At 49.2% G+C, this 16573-nt stretch overlaps 6 protein-coding genes across 6 annotated transcripts; 1 reads left to right on the top strand and 5 right to left on the bottom strand.

Annotated features, from left to right (window-relative positions):
- Positions 1-716: 716 nt before the first annotated feature.
- On the bottom strand, positions 717-3313 carry BT62DRAFT_1042828 (MFS general substrate transporter; the record flags this gene model as incomplete). Its single annotated transcript, XM_043178451.1, has 10 exons — positions 2574-3313; positions 2385-2502; positions 2144-2321; positions 1976-2081; positions 1791-1917; positions 1549-1738; positions 1159-1493; positions 1079-1101; positions 937-1030; positions 717-875 (listed from the first exon to the last, which is right to left on the bottom strand). The coding sequence occupies exons 1-10, from the start codon at positions 2894-2896 to the stop codon at positions 717-719; spliced, it is 1653 nt and encodes a 550-aa protein (XP_043035032.1). The 5' UTR covers positions 2897-3313.
- A 1-nt stretch (position 3314) lies between these two features.
- Positions 3315-4738, bottom strand: BT62DRAFT_482831 (uncharacterized protein). Its single transcript, XM_043181117.1, has 4 exons — positions 4615-4738; positions 4210-4553; positions 4012-4156; positions 3315-3954 (listed from the first exon to the last, which is right to left on the bottom strand). Exons 2-4 carry the CDS (start codon positions 4500-4502, stop codon positions 3412-3414), a joined length of 981 nt encoding a protein of 326 aa, XP_043035031.1. The 5' UTR covers positions 4503-4553; positions 4615-4738; the 3' UTR covers positions 3315-3411.
- A 107-nt stretch (positions 4739-4845) lies between these two features.
- BT62DRAFT_482750 (uncharacterized protein) lies at positions 4846-7209 on the top strand. The gene is made up of 4 exons (XM_043181116.1): positions 4846-5210; positions 5266-5868; positions 5932-6527; positions 6589-7209. The coding sequence occupies exons 1-4, from the start codon at positions 5189-5191 to the stop codon at positions 6955-6957; spliced, it is 1590 nt and encodes a 529-aa protein (XP_043035030.1). The 5' UTR covers positions 4846-5188; the 3' UTR covers positions 6958-7209.
- On the bottom strand, positions 6959-9058 carry BT62DRAFT_937052 (PLC-like phosphodiesterase). The gene is made up of 10 exons (XM_043187243.1): positions 8711-9058; positions 8546-8659; positions 8432-8480; positions 8263-8368; positions 8184-8205; positions 7908-8119; positions 7651-7833; positions 7419-7592; positions 7262-7358; positions 6959-7209 (listed from the first exon to the last, which is right to left on the bottom strand). Exons 1-10 carry the CDS (start codon positions 8856-8858, stop codon positions 7154-7156), a joined length of 1161 nt encoding a protein of 386 aa, XP_043035029.1. The 5' UTR covers positions 8859-9058; the 3' UTR covers positions 6959-7153.
- An 88-nt stretch (positions 9059-9146) lies between these two features.
- BT62DRAFT_937051 (SMAD/FHA domain-containing protein) lies at positions 9147-11042 on the bottom strand. Its single transcript, XM_043187242.1, has 3 exons — positions 10009-11042; positions 9845-9954; positions 9147-9793 (listed from the first exon to the last, which is right to left on the bottom strand). Exons 1-3 carry the CDS (start codon positions 10872-10874, stop codon positions 9261-9263), a joined length of 1509 nt encoding a protein of 502 aa, XP_043035028.1. The 5' UTR covers positions 10875-11042; the 3' UTR covers positions 9147-9260.
- A 1823-nt stretch (positions 11043-12865) lies between these two features.
- BT62DRAFT_1011547 (uncharacterized protein) lies at positions 12866-15277 on the bottom strand (the record flags this gene model as incomplete). The annotated part of the gene is made up of 13 exons (XM_043177795.1): positions 12866-12998; positions 13064-13197; positions 13252-13344; positions 13409-13612; positions 14009-14052; positions 14105-14161; positions 14208-14432; positions 14498-14600; positions 14659-14725; positions 14782-14915; positions 14986-15043; positions 15120-15180; positions 15232-15277. 13 exons carry the CDS (start codon positions 15275-15277, stop codon positions 12866-12868), a joined length of 1359 nt encoding a protein of 452 aa, XP_043035027.1.
- Between the last annotated feature and the right edge of the window lie 1296 nt (positions 15278-16573).

The raw sequence follows: 16573 nt of genomic DNA, 5'->3' as shown, positions 1-16573 counted from the left end.
CCCCCGCGGAATGCATTTCCCTGCCGCAGATTGGCAGGACCCATCGGCACAGGTATCATTGAGGATATGGCATGTCTTCCAAAATTAGTAGTGTGGGTGAGGATACTACCAAAAGAAGGCGACAACGCGAATCCAAGGCTAGTTATGCTGAGCCAGTGAGTGAAACTTGATAGCTGTGTCCGCGTGCCAGGCCACGAGGATAGATTCACACCTGGCCGCACAATCTGGAGGGCGCGGAAATGGGTATTTGCAGGCTTTGAAACGGTCCCTTGAGTGGCTTGAGAAGCCAGTAATGCGCACTCACCACCCGGGTCATCATCCGAAGGCACTCCGTCCTTTTACGTGTCGGACCCAGGTCAAGAAAACAAGTAATCCATTGGCTATAGCTACAGTCATCATGGGTTGTTATGCGGTAGGGGGTATGAGAGTCTACGTCTATGGTCATCTACCTTTGTTGCATTATGTGATATATATATTATACACTCCTCGACAAAATTCTCGTCAATTAGAGCCGCCATCGGCGCTCGTAGGAATGAATGTCCATTTACCATTCCACCCACAAAACGTTAGTCGTCGTTCTTTCGTCGCAACATTCAAAGCTCAGCGATCAGCTAGCTGAGCGCAGTTATACAGCCTTTGCCCCCTGTCGTTGATCTTCAATCTCGAGTTGTTTCGCGATTTTGAGATCCTAAATTGAACCAACATGAGGTACGGCTTCACGGACACATTGGGAAAAAAAAGGCTTCGCTTACAATACACGGTGCGAATTTGCTCCGACTTCGGATTTGCGAGCCGTACTTGTAGAAGAGGAAGGGACTGGGTGCAAGGACCAATGCGATCAAACCGACCAATGTTGATGCCCAATTGATACCAAGCTGTAAGCACGTACATGTCAATAATTTCGGTGGAAGTATATCTGCTAGACGAGAGACTTACGTTATGGTACATCTGGACAGTAAAAAGAGGAAAGGCGGCCGCCACCAGAGACCGTATGATCGTATTCGCAGCAAAAGCAGACGCCGCATACATGCTAGAAGTACAGTCAGCATCGATCGTAGGCACTGTTTTTTTTACATACAGATACGTATCGACAAGGTAACTCTATTGGATGGCCCGTCAGCACACGTTCGATACAAAATGCTTACTACAATCACGTACCAGGAAAGACATGAAAATCAAGTTGATACCTGCTCCGATGAGGATGGTGCTGATGGCTGGAACGTACCACGGAATGCTTGCGTACTGACCAGTCCATCCCAACCAAAAGGCTCCGATGACGAGACAAGGACCCGCAACCATCGCGCCATACAGACGTTCTTCGGGAGGCGGGAAGCCTTTCCATCTAGGAACGAGCTCAGGGTAGTGACGAGAGCAAAGGTGGTTGATGAGGGAGCCCAGCGAAGCACCAATACCAACACCAATAAATATGAGACCGTTCTGCCAGATCGTGAAGCCACGGGTCTCGACAAAGATGACGGGAATAGCCTCAAATACTACAAAAGAAATGCCCATTAGAATTTGAACGCGCCCGAATTACGATAGACTCACGAGCATATAGAACGCCATACACGACAGAAAGATAAATAGTTACAAGAACAAGGATGGGCTCCATCAGAAGCATCTGGAAAGGTCGATACAGAGTCCGATGGAGAACCCCTCTGATGGACCAATCTTGCTTTTCGTGTTCAGCGTACAGATGCGCATTCTTCTCAGGATTATCTTTCCTCAAAGTCTGGGCCTGTGGAGAACAAATCAGAACAAATCAAGCCTCAAAAGAATATTGCATTTACCTTCTTCAAGAGAAGGGCCGGGGCGTAAGTCTCTGGGAGGAAAATAATTCCCAAGATTGTACAAGCTCCGGCAAATATCATCATCACCCAGAAAACCCATCTCCACGAAACGGGACTTGTAGCGATACTAGATTGAACAGTCAGTCAGCGTGCGACTCCGTAGCGAAAAGGGATCTGCCGCCTACAATCCGCCGACAAGAGGCCCAAGTACTGGTCCCATGAAAACACTCGCAGAGAACAGACTCGTCGCAGGACCTCGACCAAGTGCCGGCCATACGTCCGCAATAATACCTATAGAGTACGCGTCTGAGGCACGAACGAATACATAAGGAAAAAAATGACAAAATGTTCACCTCCGTTGACTGTAAGTGGACCTACGGCAAAGAATCCCCCAAAGAAGCGACAGATCATCAATGTCTGAATGTTCTGAGCCAGGGCCTGACCAAGATGGAAGAGGGTGTAAACTGTCATCGTGCCTATCATGACAGGACGTCGACCATAAAGTTCGCTTCCTGGGCCCCAAAGTACCGGCTATTGAGATACCAGTTAGCCCGGGTAGCAGCAAAAGATGAACATGTGGGAAAAAAAACGCACCCCGACGACATAGCCCAAGAGGAAAACAGTCACAAGAGCATATGCTGTTTCAGTATTGATGTCGAACGCAGCTATTATATCAGTAGTAGCAGAGGTCGGTGCCGACGATGAAAAAGTACTAGACCGGAGGGAGAAAATGGAAGCCATCAGAGAAGCAGAAATGACCCTTGGATAACAGAGATCACGCACACATTAAGGGCAAGAAGAATGCAAAGGGCCGTGATGGCCCATTTCTTCTTTCCACTCCAGTTCTGTGGATTGAGTTGGTCGTTCGCGTCCGCCCATGTCACCATGTTGGGGTCGAGAGGTGTCGTGTCGAGTATTGAACAAGTGTCGTTCTTGGGTTTGGGTTCCTGAGGGTCATTCGCGCCATATTTCTCGATTCTATGTTCGTCAATGGCGATTTCTTGTTCCAAAGAGGTGGAATAAATATGAGGTGAATGAGGTCGTAGTGTCGTTTCGAGAGCGGTGACAGAGGAGCGAGGAGTTGGGGTCATGATGCTTTCTACCATGGTGAAAACTGGGCGTAGGGTCGTATTTCTGTTCAAAGAGAAAAGGGAAAGAAAATCACCCGTACTGTTTACTCATCCTGGCCTTTTATATGTCCTGCGTGTGGTCGGAAGATTGGAAGCCTATGCTGAAAAATCGGGGAAATACAAATTCCCAAGCTATGGGGGCCGAAGCGGAGTCTGCCGGAACCGGGACTTGTTCTCGGTCTTTTTTATACAACTTGGCGCTGAGAGCATCGTGTTTGGCGTGATGGACTAGGTAGCATGAGCGTTTCCGAGGCCGTACCAAAAGTCAGGAATATTTTTCCTTGGATTTATGAATGGCAGCGGGAGGGTAAAGTGCCTACGGCAGTGCGGTTGAGCACCGCTCCGCGGCAGTCGATCATAGGAACATTTTTCAACCCGCTCGAAGAGCGATGTGTCACTGCAGCAATGTAAGGGAAATTTGAAATGACATTCATAGTAAGTAAACTGGCGAAACGGTGTGTTTATGCAACGACGCCACCGATACGAGTGACCTAACCCCGCCCAAGTCCAACGTACTCAAAGACCTTGTCTTTCTCAGGAAGCAGCTCGTAAACTCGACGTGTACGAGCTTGCCAATACTGCCTTACAACCAGTCTCCGTTGAGACAAGCGCCAACGGTAGTAGTTGTAAGGCCGCCGGATTGCATGCGGGATCAGCCGGGAACGCAGGGAAGCTGGGTCAGAAACACGTTCGTAATGAGAGGTGTGTGCGAGGGTAATGACAGGTGGGGGAGGAACAGGGCTTTGGACCGACGACGGAGGCAAAGCAACACCGCTTCGGGCCTTGGTTCTCCGACGTACGAAGCCCTTGATGCAAGCCTGGAACCACATGGCGTGCAGGGGGAACACGAGGGTAAGAAGGATAGCAGGAACGAAGGAACCACTAGTGGCGTAGAGGCGGTTGTTGGGAAGATAGTAAGAGATACACAGCATTATGTGGAGTGCGATCCGGGTAGCGAAGAATGATAGAGCAAAGAAGACGTCGGAGCGCAGGGACGGGTACAAGGATCCCAATCCGAGAATGAAGGTAGGAAACTGAAGGACGACGGCGTCATGACGTGCAGAGATTGATCATAAAGAAAAATACGGCACCTCCATGATACAACAGAGACAAAATACATGAGCGAATGATCGCCTGATGGCAATCTCTACAATAATAATATACAATATGTGGTGGAACCAGCCAGTCATGATCGATATCTGGGAACGATAATACACTGTACCGGTGATCAAATCGCTGTAAGATCACATTGAATAGAAGGCCAATAAGCGAACAAGATTATCCCGTACCACACTAGATACGCTTGGAAAAATCTATTGGCAGGCACCGCCAAATAGGGCATGTGTGCGACGTCCTGGACGCTGTTGTTGGTGAGATAGTTCCAGAGAAAGGGCAGACTGGTGAGGGTCATGATACAGCTAACGACAGTCGTGATGATCCACGAAAGCTGTTTAGATGTCGTAAAGCGGGGGGCAAGCAAATGGTAGACGCAGAATAGGGCAACGAAGGACTGGGCCATGATGGAATACTGCTTGACTGGCACAGTATCCGTCGCCAGCTGCGCCCCCAGAGTCGAGTTCATGGTGGAAATGGAATGTGGGGAAGACTAATCGACGCCCGAGAGAATGTGCTCCTAAAAGGTGCTGTATATCAGTGTGATATCAGTAGTCACACGTTCGAGTATGGTATCAGACATTTAATAGGGACATCAATGCCACGTTTACGGCGAATCTACAACAAATGGAGCTTTAGACTCATCTCGGATCTTTGTGGTTGGATAGCGGGAGCGAACGTGCGAGACTTAAAACCTCCGAATCGCCGACAGTCAGTGAAACAGCGCGGGGCGCCCAAGCCTCATCTTGAGAGACTCGAAGATTAGGCAAGAGTCGGGAGCGTCAGTGGAGTGAAACGCGGGAAGAGAGGGCCTGAAAAAAGGATATGAGAGCCAGTGCCGTCAGATAAGAAAGAGCAAGAGCAACAACGTTCCTTTACTGATACCAAATGCCAGGCAGAGGTAGATATCCAAGGCACATGAGAAGGACCCGGATCAAAAGTCCTGCTTAGGTCCGTCCCAGCATATATAGAGCAGCGAAGCATGAAAATGAATATCGCGAGCAGGAAGGACAAAGAGACAAAGAGTAGTCGAGATGTGACAAGGACAAACAAAGGTCATTGGCGACTGCGTGTCGTGCGATCAAATAATGCCAAATAACGCGCTCCTTCACAAGTGCCACATCCCAAGCGATTGGCTTGCAGCTACTAGTATACATGGATTCTTTCCAGTGGTCCAGTTACGTCTCACTTGAATCAGGTATATTTTCCTTTGACTCACTTTTTGCCATTAGCACCCGAACGCCGCAGTGGCAACCAGGAATTACCTCCCATTCCAAATGAAATATACTTGGAGATTTTCAGCTACTTGGAACCTTCAGACGAGATAACTGAGGCTCAATGCAAGGCCACATTCTCCAAAATTGTCTTTGTCTGTCGGTTTTTCTGCTCTGTTGCTTTGCCTCGTCTTTACAGGTCGCTGGAATTTCGGGGGCGCAAGCGCCAGAGTAGCAGCGTATACGGCTCTCCGAGTCGCTCAGCCTCTATGTCTGTTAACTTTTCCCTTGCGATCAATAAGCGCTCACCTTGGGCTTGCGATCTCGCATGTCACGTCAAAGACTGCACCTTCGAGGACTGGATTCCGGAGATATCTTCCCAGGGGCCTTTGTATGCCGAGTTCCTCAGAGTCTATTGCAGGGCAATGGTTAAGATGGAGGAAATTCAATCCCTCACTCTTGATCACGTCATAATATCTCATCGCATGCTCAAATCGATTGCGAAGCTGAAGAAATTAAAGCGCCTCGCTGTCAGAGAATGCGAGCTGGCCCAGGGCGTTACAGAACTGGATATTTCCGCACTACGCTCCCTTCCAATAGATGAATTTACTTTGGTCTCCGGTGTGTGTTGTGTATTCCAGCCCATGGTTGTTTTTATACATCCGCTAACCATGCATGTGGCAGTGCATCAGAGGTCTACAAGTCCTCTCACGCTCTTCCAAGGTATTCCAAACACGTCACAAGTCATATTGCATGCTAGCGCGTGGGATGACAATTCCATGTCCACCGTGATGAGCTCACAGCTGACGCGACTGACGCTCGAAACTCTATCTTACGAGACCAACCTACACCAGCTGGCCCACGTGCTGAACCATCTCCCATCATTGACACATCTAACGGTCGCGACTTTATCCTTGGAGAGCGTCTCATCCGCCGGTGATCCAGATTTTCCTTTGGAAGCCTCGTCCCTGCCCCGTCTCCGTGCTCTGTCTTGTCCCCCCCTTCTGGCAATCTTATTTCCTAAGCGAGCATTGAATGAACTCGACATCACTGGTTATAATATTTCGACTACTGGGTCGTTGTTACGACATGTCTATTTCAACGCCCGGGACCGCCACACACAGACCTTTGGACAGACTACCGCAGCGATTCAAACGCTTTCGATACGTGACGACATGGTGTCCCGCGGCGATGCTATCATCCGGTACTTTCCTCATCTGAAAACACTACGTGTCGTGTGCGGTTCACATGACGACAAGACTATGACCCGCGTTCTCAAGGTGGATTTGTCCGTGCTGATTTCGGGCTTCTGAAAGATCTCACATTTTTATTCATTTTCAGGACATTTCTGAAGGCTTTCATGGCACGGATCAGGGATACCTCCCTATCTGTGAACTTGAAGTGCATATACCTCTAATCCAGTCTTGGATGGTCAATCTCCAGGTACAACACAAAGCCATCGTCATGCATATCCAAACGGCGTTCTTCCAGATCACTCGCGTCAATCTTGCGGCAGGCGTCCAGTGGCACCGGAACGATGTCTGCAGTGACTGGCAGGCTTATGTGCAGCCCGCCAGGATTGAGGCCACATTATTACTCCGGGCTATGGACTTGTTCTCCGACAATGTTGCCGACTACAGGAGGTGCTTTGCAAAGGCGGGTCTGCTTGATAGAGAGATTAAGGGAATGGGGGGGAGAGTAGAGGTGTAAAGAAAAGCCCAGGCAGAATCTTTGACCAATTGAAGAGGATGATCTTCCTTAAACATTTGCTTACTCATAATCTGTCCATCCAGCTCGTTAAATTGACCCTAGTTCCTTTTCCCTGTAAACCACCATCTGATATATATTCCAATTCCAACCCCCCAAAATTCCAAGTAAATTAATCCATAACGTCATTATTCATTTTTCAAACACTCAAAATGGCTTCGACCAGACCGGGGACACTATCAAAGAAGTCGAGCACTGGAAAAAGCGTTCGTTATTTTTAAAAAAAAGGAAACGGCAAAATTCTTACTGATGATTCCGAATCTCGATCCGTTCCTTTCCTGGAGCCAAGGGAGCAGCTTCTGGTTCACCCCAGGAACGTCTGTCCCGTTCCCCAGAGCCATGATCTGCCGTGCGTCGTGAGTAACTTGAACTAATTTTTTTCGAGAAGGGGGGGGGACACTCACCCGGGGCGTCTCGGCAGGCGAGTCAACATCATGCTCAGAGCTCGCGAAACTGATGTACAGCTGATCCGGGTGGTTGTCGATGGCGTCCTGGATATGCGCCGTGGTGGCGTTGTACTTCCATAGGATGTTCTCTGCGGCGCCCGCTCCAGTCTCCACCCCGATGTCGTAGTAATCCTAACGCTCCTAGAATCAGGGACGCGCTTTCTTCCACCTGTTAGAAGCGAACACCCACCTCGATGTACGCGACCTGGTCCTCGGCCTCGTTGTACACAAGGGTGATGTTGACGCCGTTGTCGGTCCACTGGTCCGCATCGAGGTAGATCCCGATCCTATTGGTGTCGTAGGCCGGGAGGAGATCGTAGCTGAACCGTTGGAGGAGTGTCATCTTTCCCCGGGCTTCACCAAGGGTACCGAGCTGTAGAAAGAAGCGAAGCGAAAAAAAAAAAGGTTAGCTGGCCGTACATGTGGAAAAAGTCGCTTGTAACTCACCGTCCCGTTAGTCTGGACCCAATACTCTGTAGCCGGACTGCTGTTGAAGAGATCGTACAGATGCTCGTAGAGTTTAGCGTCGTCGGGTGTACCGGTACTGCTCTCGTGGTTGACGGAGATGAGAAGTGCCTCGGTGGGGTGCTTGTCGAGCCAGCTGTAGAAACCAAAGAATACATCCTCGACTGTCGCTGTCGGGCTCAGCATCGCCTCCGCTAAATGTCGGTCAGTACCTTTTTTAAAAAGAGCCAGCCTGGTGCAAAACAGAAAAATTCTCACAATGGTGAAATCCGATGGTATCCTACACGCATAACACTCAGCTTGATGGTTTTCAAAGCATTGAAAATCCTCGACGTACGTTTCCAGGATTATAAGCAACTCGCAAGTCAAATGCTCGGATACCACCGTTGAGCATCTGGAATAATGAGTGCTCTTGACACTGGTAATACTCGGCCGCTGCAATCCTGATATAGTTTATGTGCAGTTGATTTCCCGGCCTGTCTGCAAGCGAATACGATCCCACTCACTCTCCAGTATAACGGATGAACTCATCCTGGGTAGCCTGCGTATAGTTCCCTATGGGCGTATCGGTCAGATTTATTTATTTATTTTGGCCAACTGCCAACACCAGAAAGACGGACAAGTTGCAGCATCGTGAGTACCAGGAATGCTCATATGCACGATCTTCGTATCGTCCGAATAGTTGGCCATCCAGTCGCAAGTGGCGTTCGAACGAGAACACCCCTCGTCGTATCCTGCAGGAATGTCGGCAGGTGAATAAAAACAGAGTGTTCGGAAGGACTTGCCTAAGATGGGAGCACCCTGTTTCAGTATCTCAGCAAGGGCACTCTGCGCGAGGACAGTCTGGGCTTTCTGCTCCTCCCCGCGACGCGCAATGGGACTGGCGAACGCGCCCAGGCTCAACGCAACTGTTGCAAAGAGTAAGAGAGACATGGGGGGGGGTAATGGTCGAAACGTTGACGTTCGATACGAGTTCACTGAGTCTCAGCTACTTAAATATCCGGACGCGGCGCGCACGTTGTCGACGGGAGGTTGGTTTTCCCCTCAAGGATTCGCGGTGTACCGGACGAACGAGGCGCACGTTCTGATACTATCGAGGGAAAATGTTTAAATCATGCAAAGCAAATGTGGTAAAAAAGAAGTTATTTGATCACATGTGATGTGATGGGAAGGAGATCTTGCTTCCAAGTGTAGATATTAGTTCCCACAATTATACCTCACCACTGCGATATTCAACCTTTCAGGCATGGATTAAATATACCGGTCATCAAATGGAATTAAGATACGTTCTACACTAGGTCGTGCAAGTCGTCCAGGGATACAGCGGTCAAAGGATTACCGCTTACGCTTCGTAGCAGGGCCTTCGCCATCGTCACCTGTATCAGGGGTATCAACATCTACATGCATTCCTTCGCCAGCACTTCCTCCCTCTCCACTGCCTTCACTATCGACGTGCGGCGCTTCATGATCAACGTCCATCTCACCAGACCGTAGGTCACCATCGACCATCATCTCTTCGCCTTCCTCTTCCTCTTCTTCCTCGTCCATGAGATCCATACTGGGCCCTCGGGACCGCCTGCGCACCCGACTGCCAACAATATCACCTTCGACTTCCGTCTCAGCACCGCCGGCATCAGCTGCCTCCTTCTCTCGTTTCCTGGCACTATCCTCTACGGCCGAAGAATCGTCTTCGTCATCGGCCTCCGCTTCCACCTCGACGTCCTCTTCGAGATCGGCAAAAGTTCGACAGAGCGGACAGGAAAAAGCAGGATGATGCGATTCGAGAAGAGGTCGGATGCATTTGTAGTGGAAGGTGTGGGAGCAGGGTGCTATGAAAAGGGCTTGACGGATTGTGACACTGAAGAGGCCTGGGCGAAACATTAGGTAGATTTTCGGATGACGAGGCAGCAAATACCAACATATGCAACAGTCAGGAATAGTTGACTTGGTCGGGGTCTTCACCCCGGCAGCAGGCTTCACAGGAGCGACGGTGGCTGATAGAGATTTAAGATTTTTCAAAGCATTCGTACTGAAGAGCCGTAAGCCAATCAAAACGACAAGAGATGCATGCATAACGACGCACTTGAAGGCATTTGCAGCGGCTTGCCACTCCCTGCCCAGCTCAATCCGGATCTTTACCGACTTGTAGATATCCTCTGTACCACCCTGATAATCAACACCAAGCTGAAGGATATCACCGTCCTTGATCTGGTGTGGCCGGGACTCTGTGTTGGCAGGAGAGAGCCGGACGTGGTTCAGGAACGTCCCTGATGATGATTTTGTATCCTTGACGAAAAATCGACTATTCGCATCGACCCAAATCTCTGCATGTGCCCTTGAGACAACCTTGCTCTTGAATGCGACCTTGCTATTCTGCAGGGCATTGACGGCAGCAAGACCTATCCCTGATCGATCCGTGAACCGACCAATGCGCAGCGGGGTATCTCCCTCCTTGACATCGCGTGATATAGCATCGAACCTAAGCGAGCGGCGAGAGTCTAGATGGGGAACGAGACGCAGGCGGTGGCTGGGGCCGGTATTTGGTCGCGATGCTGGTGCCGTTGAAGGTGTCGTCGCCTGAACAAGTGCTGCTGGCGACGGCAGTGCTGGCACGACAGGGCTCGTCTGCGCCGATATCACGCCCCCGGAACGTCGTCGTCGTAACATGTGGGATAATCCAAGGCCACCGGTGGACGTGGTGCTGGTTGCTGATACAGATGGCTGTACAACGCCACCTGTCGGAGGCATGATTGCCGCTGCTGGCCGGCGTCTGTGGCTACCTTCTGCGGCAACTGGCGACGGTGGCTGGCCTGTAGGTGATGGCGACAGTTCTCTGGGAACTTCAGGATGCGACTGGGAGGTGTTACGAGGTCGTCCTCTCAGGAAGGAGCTAAGAATGGTGGATCGTAATGGTGGTGACTCGCTTCCAGCGACAGCGTTGGGTTCCATACGACCCTAAAAATAACAAATAAAAAGGGTGGTCGTCGTCGTCGCGGACAGGGAGCTCGACGTTATTAAGGGCGTTTCCGGTGGGGACGGTGATGGTTGAAGTTCAAGTGATCAGGGACTACTGCCCGGCACACCCAAAAAAAAGTGTCTCACGCGATCTCGTTCCTGTTTTATACGTTGTGCTAAGTGTGCCTTTAAATTATTCTGCTTATTAGTGCTGTCTGTATGTTCATTCCTTGCGCTTGAAATGTGGAATAGCTAATGCTATATATGTATTTGCTAGTGCTTGGCTTTCAATATCAACGTGAAACCATCAATCAGTGGCGTATACAGGGAAGACGTATACAGTCCCGTGTACACTGCGGTCGTCATATGTGCTTCTCCAGCCTCATCGGAACGACAGAGACGGAATGAAGTTGGTGGATCTACTTCTGACATTCAAAATTCGTAGGAGGAACTGCCTAAAGTTCAATCATCGAACATAATCACACTCAGCCTCGTCTCGGATAATGTTGTCCTCCCGATGCACTCTCAATAACTGACTCAAGGATACCGTGAAACGTTGTCTCACCAGAGATGTACCCGTGGCTTCGTGTGGGGGGGAAGGATGTTATTCTGGTTTTCATGTCCCTGAGAAAGAAGCTAGACCAGAGTCCGTACTACATATCCTTGCGGGAAGCTGACTTCCCTGAGAGTGGCTTTTTACGTGCACTATATAGCTTTGCGCAGCCGTCAAGTGGGTGAGCTGCGTTCGATTTACATCCTTAAAATGCTAGCACGAGTTTTCAGGATTCTTTTTACGCACACGACCCACATACGCTGCGACTGCGGAACGCTGATCATGTCGAGCACTAGTGGGCCGACGTCGTCACAGCTGACTCGATGACAATTACAATTTACCTGTCACCCGCAAGGCTCACCAGTTACGGAACACCCTAGCGCAATGACAAGTCAAAAGGTTCGGGGGGGAGGGGAAGAATTATGCCCCGAGTTGGTTTTGGTTTACCTCGTATTCATGACATAGCAGTTCACATTAGACTTGGACACGGTAAGGAACACGGGGCGTTGTTTTCGCATCGGTGTTCCATATCTTATCCTGTATCTTGCACCGGAAGTTCGAAATGAACTTGGATTTAAATCCACATCATTTTCTACTTATTTCTTTTCTTCTTCCCTCTTCCTGCCAACCATTCTTCCCGTTCCACCCACCGCCACCCCACCGCAGCTGAAGAACTCTGCAATCTACTTCTGTCAGTTGTGGCGCATTAAAATAATATATCTCTGCACTGCCTCCTGATGCGAATCTCGGCGGAGGAGAGTGCAAGTTCGAGTCATCCTAGGAACTCCAATGGGATACTGCTGGCTTATCAATGGTGAAGAATTCTTCATTGCTCCTGTCTGTCATGTCTTCTTATCTTTCCAGGCCTCATGTCAAAACTAGCCGAACACTTGGAAACTGCAATATCTTACCACTGACATCGGAGGCCTATCAAAGCATGCTCATCGTCGATGTGACAGCATAGCGAGGAATGGCTTCAAAGTGAGAAAGTGCTTCAAACTGCCAAGCATCGAAGGCTACAGCGTACAGCTTTCATTGTTGATATGAGACACGCGACACGGAAGCTTATAGTATAGTACTCGGACGGAAGCAGTCATATACTGATTAAAAGGTCCATCGACGACCTATCTTGAGCGAGAATACCGTGCTCTCTATCGGTACGCGTGTCTCTTCTTCCTCTCGGAGAATATTTTCCACACAATCAGCAGCACCTGACTAATGAGCAATGCGACAAGAAGCAGCATGAATAGTTAGGTAAGCAAGGTTGGGTAACAAGCAGCGCTTCTGGATCAGGTGTAGTAAAAGTGGCAACACGACTTGGAAGACGTCTCAACGTAACCCGATGAAATGGATGTGATGGCATACAAGTTCAGTTGGCCATCCTAAGTGGTGTTCATGAGAATTACTGTGACCAAGGAATCCAGGTTATATACTATAGCTTGAAGCCACGCAGCCACGTGAGGATGTTCTCCAATCGATGGCTTCCAGAACCTGCACCAAACATAGATATCGCAGCCCATATGGAGGCCTCCCATTCGTGCATCATGAACGATGTGTATATAAATCTAATCATCAGAAACGTACAGGGAATTCGGCACGATCAGAGTGGAGACTTCCTGGACAGATATACGTGCATTGAGGGGGTTCCCAGTCACAGTTCGGGTTCTGAGCAGGAACTGCTGATGAATTCTGGTCGAAGCACTCCTGATCGTACATGTCTGTCTTGAACATGCAGTGATAACCATCGCGAAGAAAGAAAAGAGCCTACACACTTGTGGGCACAGAGAGAAAGATTAAAGGCTCTTCTGAAAAACTCACCGCCTTTTTTGCGGTGCTAAAGCTTAGAGATGGTTGTTCCTGGACGTATCTACAGAACTCGAGCAGATATTTGACATCCGGACGAGACGGATGCTCCGATGGACCAGGTGTTTACTCTTTTGCGCACAGCGTGAAGGTATTACACCCGTAGACTCACATAGGCAACGCAAGCGCTGAATATAGGTTCCCCAAGGCAAGTAAATGTTGTCATTACTACATTCGTTGATAGATTTTGCCATACGATCACAGCCAGAGTCAGACGGGGGGCTTCTGTAAGAGTGTATCCCAGAACTCGCGCACAGAGAATGGCAGGAGGATGTCTTGGATCCGAGAGGGGAACAAGATTTCGAAGGGCACGAGACTCGAGGCCAAGTCAAATGTTGAATGAAGCATGGAGATCGGCTGGAAGAAAGGGGTTCACAGGCATCGACAGCAGTGACTTGGTATTGCCGCTCGGCATTATGTCGGAGATTAAATTTACTTGAGTGGGTGCTCGCCACATTTGCACCCACTTTCATTTCTCCAGTGGATTTTTATGTTCATTCATCTTACGGCAACTTGTGCAAGGCTTAAAATACTACAATTGGAACTGCGGCTGATTAAATCATTGACAATCTAGATTAGATATTCCGACTCCCTGCCTCTTTACATCCATCGTGCGTACAAAGTCTGTTACTACAGAAAGGCAGCCTCTTCTCTCATTCATCGTCTCTTCGTTGAAATTCTCAATGAAATCTTTCTCCTAACACTTACGCACCGGCCCGACGGCTTTTACGACGTTTTCGATGTCGCAGCCGGACCCTTGTGTGTATGCTCGTCGTGGAGGTGTTGTAGCAGCCATTTTTTAGTGTACGATGCTCGTGTCGCGAGGACGCTACGGCCGTAAGGTTTGCAAAGAACCCATCTCGTTCTATAGGCATTGAGTCGCACCAGAAACCATTATGTCGATCTAAAACTCAACGAATCGTTTTCCAGCATTTGCCGTTTGCCCACCATCCTTGAGAGAGCCCGCTGGAGATTCCGATGATCCACTGTAGGCGGTGGCGTAATGTCGAGGTTTTCATCTCCAGTCCGTCGCGTGCGTGCTTTTCCGAGGTGTGGGGGCGATTGGACTCGCTTTGGCATGGCACGATATTCTGCGAGGAAGACTGGGACGCTTTCAAATGTCTTCGATGTTGTGCCTATATTGACCGCTTGTAGAAATCAATGCATGGGACTCCTGCCAGTCCTTTCCCTGGCATCAGACTGTTTCTTATTCTAACGGCATCAGTGATGGGAATGACGAGATCACTGTCGCATTTCTCCGTATGATGCAAAAAAAGTTCTCCTTCTTCGTGACCTCCGCATTCCTTATCAAGGCGACCCAGAGAATCCCTCAACATCCCAGCTGGCTATCTCTCCCTTCACCCATGCAAATTTGCGTGTTTTAAATCCGTGCGAGCAGAAGCTTCTCGCCGCACTGACGTTGTTGGCCCTTACAAAGATGAAGCTCGGCGGATCTGATCTGGGCTACCCGTCGAGTTTGCTTACGGAGCTTCCATACCCTCCTCGTGCGGTCCCAGCGTTCCCTCACCAAACTGACTCTGGAGAACGTCGAGATCACCCAAGTCGCCCTCGGTATATTGGACCTCACACCGCAATTGGACGCCCTTGACATCGAGTTTCTATGGACCGTGCGATCTCATTCTCCAGACACTATTCCAGCGGGTTGCTCGCCCATCCACCGATTCCAACCATGCTCCGTTTCTCGCTCATCTTGCACACATTAGACTTTGCGCGCCCGCCGTATTGCCTGATAGCACACCAACCAGCCTTCTCGAGAGAAAACATTTTTCCGCACCGACAATACAGAGAATAATTATACATACCCAGCATCCTGTAGGACTGTCCCATCCCGGCCCAAGCACGACAGTCCTTGATGGATGATATCTACACAAAGCTTTATAAGCCCTCAGGAAGTAAAACCAACTCCTCGCGAACCTAATGTCCGGCGATAGGCCTCGATCGCAGCATGAGTATTACCCATCACGAGATACACATGGCCCCATTGACGTCCACGGGTGATAATAAGTCCGATCCAGGTAGGTTAGCGCGCCAGAAGTATTTAGCTGCATTCTCATGCTTTGTTGATGGAATACGTATTGCCCTTACATACTCTGTCAACAAGCAGCCAATTGCGATATCAAACGAGCACACCAATGAAGCAACACACCTCCGGCTGATGCTTGTCCTTTTTCCTGAAACTTTTGAACATAAAACGACAGCTTCTCCTTATTGTCTATCACATAAAAGATGTCAGAGAAGAAGTCGATGTCTTCAAGTCGGTCGGGTTCTAGGGAAAGGATGTGCTCAAACTGCGCCTTTGCATCCGTATGCAGCTCTGATCAGTTCAGGACCTTAGCAATGACCAATGGGCCCGTAAAAGATGACGCTGGTTAGGCAAGCATATCCATGGCTTTTCATAGACATTACCAGTGCAGGTCGTTGAGCATCTTCACCAGAAACATGTAGACCATGGGGTGATTCGGAGGCAGTGATATCTGAAATAGAGCCTCACTGATTCCCAATCAATACGACAATCCTTTTATGATTACTGGTTTACATGAACATAAGCCAAGGCTCCTCCATTGACTGCGTGACGTCTTCAAGTAATAGAGGTATCTCGTTGTTCACAGGTGACGTAGACAGCTCCTTCTTATCTTCTGTAACGTTAGACTTGTAAGAATACGTTGTAGGCCATACACCGCTGAGCCTGTACCACTTGTACAAAGCTAGCTTTTCATGACTCTGCCAGAGACACATCAAAACAACGCGTCCTTTCATCAATGAACACACGCACCAGATACTGTCAACAGAGGTTATAATACCTGGCTTTATCACTCCTACAATCCTGTACAATGTAAATAGCGTGTTGAAACTGCTTGTTACTCACCGACTGTCGTGCTGACGCGGAAAGCGCAATATAGTCTTGCTCTGTTTGCTCGAGTTCATCAACAGAAGGCAGCGAGGAGTCGAGTGTGCGTTCGACTTTGCCGATAGAATCGACATGAACATCTCCGTGGCCTTTTACAGTTGGGAGAAATTTGAACATATAGTCGTGAAGATTACTAAGAATAGTTGAGAAATTAAAATTACATGCACTGGTGCTCTTCTCCTTTTCCTTCTCCTACACAGTCCTTCCATCAGCAAAGCACCGGTTCCCACTACCTACAAACAGTCATCCGCAGAAACTGTTGACTTGAGAGTACAGTCGGATATGACAAGTCAGCGGCGAGGATTCTGCCAGTCACTACTATGATATATTCCTATCAGCCTCCAAGTT

Source organism: Guyanagaster necrorhizus (assembly GCF_019112545.1).
Source record: "Guyanagaster necrorhizus MCA 3950 unplaced genomic scaffold BT62scaffold_37, whole genome shotgun sequence".
NCBI lineage: Eukaryota > Fungi > Basidiomycota > Agaricomycetes > Agaricales > Physalacriaceae > Guyanagaster > Guyanagaster necrorhizus.
The sequence above is the reverse complement of the archived record's forward strand: the minus strand, read 5'-3'. Positions and strand labels throughout refer to the sequence as shown.

What these genes read in the sequence shown, in the direction of transcription:
- BT62DRAFT_482831 (XM_043181117.1), bottom strand. Translation starts at nt 4,502, where the DNA reads ATGAACTCGACTCTGGGGGCGCAGCTGGCGACGGATACTGTGCCAGTC. An exon ending in TTCCAAGCGTATCTAGTGTG is followed by an intron (nt 4,157 to 4,209) that starts GTACGGGATAAT and finishes GTGATCTTACAG; the next exon opens with CGATTTGATCACCGGTACAG. An exon ending in GTCTCTGTTGTATCATGGAG is followed by an intron (nt 3,955 to 4,011) that starts GTGCCGTATTTT and finishes GTCGTCCTTCAG; the next exon opens with TTTCCTACCTTCATTCTCGG.
- BT62DRAFT_937052 (XM_043187243.1), bottom strand. Translation starts at nt 8,858, where the DNA reads ATGTCTCTCTTACTCTTTGCAACAGTTGCGTTGAGCCTGGGCGCGTTC. An exon ending in TACTCACGATGCTGCAACTT is followed by an intron (nt 8,481 to 8,545) that starts GTCCGTCTTTCT and finishes ATACGCCCATAG; the next exon opens with GGAACTATACGCAGGCTACC. An exon ending in GGGTCCAGACTAACGGGACG is followed by an intron (nt 7,834 to 7,907) that starts GTGAGTTACAAG and finishes TTCTTTCTACAG; the next exon opens with CTCGGTACCCTTGGTGAAGC.
- BT62DRAFT_482750 (XM_043181116.1), top strand. Translation starts at nt 5,189, where the DNA reads ATGGATTCTTTCCAGTGGTCCA. An exon ending in GGATTCTTTCCAGTGGTCCA is followed by an intron (nt 5,211 to 5,265) that starts GTTACGTCTCAC and finishes TTTTGCCATTAG; the next exon opens with CACCCGAACGCCGCAGTGGC. An exon ending in TGAATTTACTTTGGTCTCCG is followed by an intron (nt 5,869 to 5,931) that starts GTGTGTGTTGTG and finishes TGCATGTGGCAG; the next exon opens with TGCATCAGAGGTCTACAAGT.
- BT62DRAFT_937051 (XM_043187242.1), bottom strand. Translation starts at nt 10,874, where the DNA reads ATGGAACCCAACGCTGTCGCTGGAAGCGAGTCACCACCATTACGATCC. An exon ending in GCCGCTGCAAATGCCTTCAA is followed by an intron (nt 9,955 to 10,008) that starts GTGCGTCGTTAT and finishes ACGGCTCTTCAG; the next exon opens with TACGAATGCTTTGAAAAATC. An exon ending in TATTCCTGACTGTTGCATAT is followed by an intron (nt 9,794 to 9,844) that starts GTTGGTATTTGC and finishes TGTTTCGCCCAG; the next exon opens with GCCTCTTCAGTGTCACAATC.